The sequence below is a fragment of the Dipteris shenzhenensis genome, chromosome 9, assembly GCF_047967505.1.
Source record: "Dipteris shenzhenensis isolate YYH24624 ecotype China chromosome 9, Dip_SZ_1.0, whole genome shotgun sequence".
Lineage (NCBI taxonomy): Eukaryota > Viridiplantae > Streptophyta > Polypodiopsida > Gleicheniales > Dipteridaceae > Dipteris > Dipteris shenzhenensis.
The window spans coordinates 14,296,789-14,300,677 of NC_141604.1; the positions used below are offsets into that span (position 1 = coordinate 14,296,789).

The 3,889-nt window shown below is 45.8% G+C and overlaps 1 protein-coding gene across 1 annotated transcript; it reads left to right on the top strand.

Moving 5' to 3' along the window:
- The first annotated feature begins 432 nt into the window (after positions 1 to 432).
- LOC147898244 (uncharacterized) lies at positions 433 to 3,383 on the top strand. Its single transcript, XM_087378895.1, has 2 exons — positions 433 to 2,250; positions 3,040 to 3,383. Exon 1 carries the CDS (start codon positions 598 to 600, stop codon positions 2,212 to 2,214), a length of 1,617 nt encoding a protein of 538 aa, XP_087235021.1. The 5' UTR covers positions 433 to 597; the 3' UTR covers positions 2,215 to 2,250; positions 3,040 to 3,383.
- Positions 3,384 to 3,889: the final 506 nt, after the last annotated feature.

A 3,889-nucleotide genomic window follows, 5' to 3' on the forward strand; every position in this document is an offset into this window, starting at 1 on the left:
TATAGTTGAATCATTGAGTAACTAAGCATAAAGCAAAGCCAAGAGGTGCCTACAATGGAAATAAAAGACATTTCAAGATCCCACCTTGAGACTCAGCGGAGCGGGTCTCCAACGTGTCATAGAGACGGGTCACGCTACTCGTTTTAATAGGAAACCATCATTCTAGGAAAGCCTACCCTCACAAGTGGAGGCCAAAAACCTTTTTGCACTCACAAAGGTGTAGGAAACCTTCAATAAATATTTTGATTGGAAGGGAAAAATAAAAAAATAGAAGGTGCATTTACAGGGTACGCGGGTTTTTCGTGCATAACTGAGGCTGAGTTGGCAAGGGGGGGATGAGTTAGGGTTTGAAGGGAACTAACTAAGGATGTGGTAAATTTATTTGATCTTGAGTTAGATGCTAGGGTTTGAGCTTCTTCTTGAGACTTTGCATCGTCCTTGTCAAAGCTGCAATTTTCTTGCTGTTCCAATTTTCTGTGTTTTGCAACCCTGTTTCGTCCCCGCCATAGCCAACCTCCTCTTGCTGCTGAAGCTCCTCTCCATCGCCAACCTCCTCTGCTTCTCCTGCAGAAGAAGCATTAGCTCTCCTCTGCTTCCATGGACCTCAAAAAACGAAAGCTCGACGAAAATGGTGGCCTCGTCGCCTCCCCCCCCCCTTCCTCCGCCCCCATCCCCATCTCCCCCTCTGCTCCTGCTGCTCCCGTAGTACCTCCCGTAGCTCCACCAGTAGCTTCAGCCGCCCCCAATCCCTCCCCTGTTGCCCCCCTCGCCCCTCCCCCCTCCTCCTTCGAACTCACCCCCGACGATGCCCGCCTCATGATCGACCCCCTCTCCAAAGAACAGCTCGTCGATATCCTCATCGACGCCACCCTCCGCCACTACGATGTCCTTGACGAGGTTCGTAAATTCGCCGACAAAGACCCCGTCCATCGCAAGATCTTCGTCCGTGGCCTCGGCTGGGATACCAATACCGACACCCTCAAAGGCGTTTTCTCGCAATTTGGGGATTTGGAAGAGGGCATCGTTATCATGGACAAGAACACCGGTAAGAGCCGTGGCTACGGGTTTATCACTTTCAAGCATATGGATGGAGCTCTGAATGCTTTAAGAGAGCCTAGTAAGAGGATAGACGGCAGAATGACCGTTTGTCAGTTGGCTTCCACTGGACCTGCCCCGGCCCAACAGCCTCAAGACATTGCAGCTAGGAAGGTTTATGTAGGAAATGTCCCCATGGAGTGGCCTGCGGACCGCTTGCTGAACCTTTTTGCACAGTACGGCGAGATCGAGGAAGGGCCTCTTGGCTTCGACAAGCAAACAGGTAGGTCGCGAGGGTTCGCTCTCTTCATTTTCAAAACAGCGGAGGCCACCAAGCGTGCGCTTGAAGAACCCGTAAAGATTTTAGACGGGCAGCAACTGTTCTGCAAGCTTGCTGTAGAAGGATTGAAACAGAAAGCGGGAGGAATGCAAGGTCAACTCGATGGTTCTGAGCTACCCATGGCTCAAGCAGGTGGTCCTGCATCTGCTCCTCCTAACATGCAATATGGTGCAGTACCTCAAGGTATGATGTCAACGGGGGTTGCCTACAATCAAAGCTCGAACCCCCCTATGAATACAGGTTTGAATCCTGCATTGAACTCTGGTATGCACCCTAACATTGCCGGGCCAAACCAGAGCCATCCTCCCTCTCTTTCTGCGTCTCTCCCCTCATCCATTATTAACCCCTCCCACGCTCAAGTTCTGAATCCCGGCGTTAGTCAGGTCCAAACCTCTCTGGGTTTGCCTTCATATGGAACCACCCAAGCAACTATGGGTCCTTACAGTTCCCAGGTGGCAGCATATGGAGGGCAATCTGGAGCTTACCCTGGTGTTGGAGTGGCAGCCTCCATGTACAACGTGCCGCCAGGATCTATGGCTTCTCAGACCCCAGTTCTTCAGAGTCAAGGCCAGTACACTCAGGGTCAAGGTCAGTACACTCAGGGTCAAGGTCAGTACGGCCAGTCTCAAGGGCAGTATCAGGCTCAAGGCCACTATGGTCAGGCTCAAGGGCAGTATGGTCAGGCGCAAGGCCAGTACACTCAAGGTCAAGGTCAGTATGCCCAAAGTCAAGGCCAGTATAATTTGTCTCCTTATCAAACTCAAGCACAGGTAGCTCTGTCATCTGCTCCCCGTGCACAAACAGGAGTTGTACCGTCAATGCCGTATTATGGAATGTAGGCAAAAGCCTATTTTTCTGCAGCTTGCGCGCATATGGTAAGAGCTTTACTTGTTTATTGTCATGCTTTCATTGTGCACTTTGTCTCTTAGGCCCCCTTCTTGCATTTATGTTGATGTGTGTGTGTGTGTGTGTGAGAGAGAGAGAGAGAGAGAGAGAGAGAGAGAGAGCTGAACATTGGCTATTTTAAGCATCTACTGTCAATTTTTCGCTCCACAGTTTTCACTGTTTTGTTAGTTATTTTTCATCAGAACATGGTGTTTAAGTCTTGCTTCTCCTTCCCTGTTTTTCTTCCCCATTACTTTATGTGGTGCTTTCTTTCCCAGATATTTGTCTGCTTATTGCTTTATATGTTTGCTGTTTCTAATTGTTTGATCATGGTGTCGATGTTTCTACATTTGTATGATTCCTTCCATGCCATCGCTGTTTTCATCTGATTGTATGTATGACTCATTTTACTTTGCTAGAGTAGGGCCCATGCCATCCCTTTTTTAATCTGATTGATTGTATGACTCATTTTGCTTCGCTCAAGTAGGGCCTCTAGTATTCTGTGTACTTTGTTCACCTCCAGTTCATCTTTTTTTCTTTTCTTGGATTATTAATTTTTATTTCTTAAACATGAACTCTAAGTGCCACATTTGGTGAGAGGGATGGTCGTTGTTTCTGTTTGCCTTTCGTAAAGATCACGTTTATGCCATTTGCAATGAAATTGAGTGGCATTATTTGTTGGTCTTCAGTAACATTACTTTTGAGCTGCTGTGAGATTTAGTAGCTTTTGGGTTTTCTCTGTTTATATCTCTGTGGTTTCTGATTGTCAACAATTCCAGGATAAGTTTGGCCTGCAATGTTGAGGCTATCTTTTTTGAGAATGCTGTGGACCATCGTACAACAAAACAGGAGAACCCCCGTTTGATTGGAAACGCTTGAGTTTCCCACTAAGTGAAAGCAATGGATTGCAATTTGCACCCTGCATGATTTGCTTAGTCATTTTGGTTCATGTATTGAGAATTATTGGACTCCTTTCACTTCGTTTGTATCTTGCTTTAGTTCTTATTTGGGACATGATAGTCAAAATGCCTACTTGTCAGATGGTAATGTTCTGGTATTGGAGGAAAGTGACAGTTGTGATACAGTTTTTTTTGGGGTTATGTTTAAAATACTGTTTGCAAAAGTGAAAGTGTTAGTTGTCTATTTCTGCATGTTATTCTTGTTCTGATCAGTGGTGGAGATTTTCCTATTTTCTTATTTAAGGTTTGCTCTGTGTTGGTGCTGAGCAAAATTTTAGAATGACAATTGTAAGGTTTGCATGTTTTGTGAGTGGAACCTAAAAGGGGTATCATATGAGCTTTAAATTAGAGATTTTCCTTACAGTAGGCAGCATAAACCCCCGTTTTCCTTTTGTGAGACCTCATTAAGCCACGTGTCACAATGATAGACGTTGAATCATAGCTGTACCTTCCTTTGTAGCAGTCTCACTCTACTGTTCTGTGTATACCCAATTCTTGTGTCCCCTATGTCTGCGACTATCTTGCTTGCTTACACAGTTATAATCAGCAGGTATAGCTTGTTTTCATCTACTCTCTCTCTTTCTATACTGTTTGCATAGAATCCAGAGTTTGATAACTCCTCAGTGAGGGCTTGGAAAAGGGATGGCTATGTGAGATAGTTGAGTCCCAT

What these genes read in the sequence shown, in the direction of transcription:
- LOC147898244 (XM_087378895.1), top strand. Translation starts at nt 598, where the DNA reads ATGGACCTCAAAAAACGAAAGCTCGACGAAAATGGTGGCCTCGTCGCC.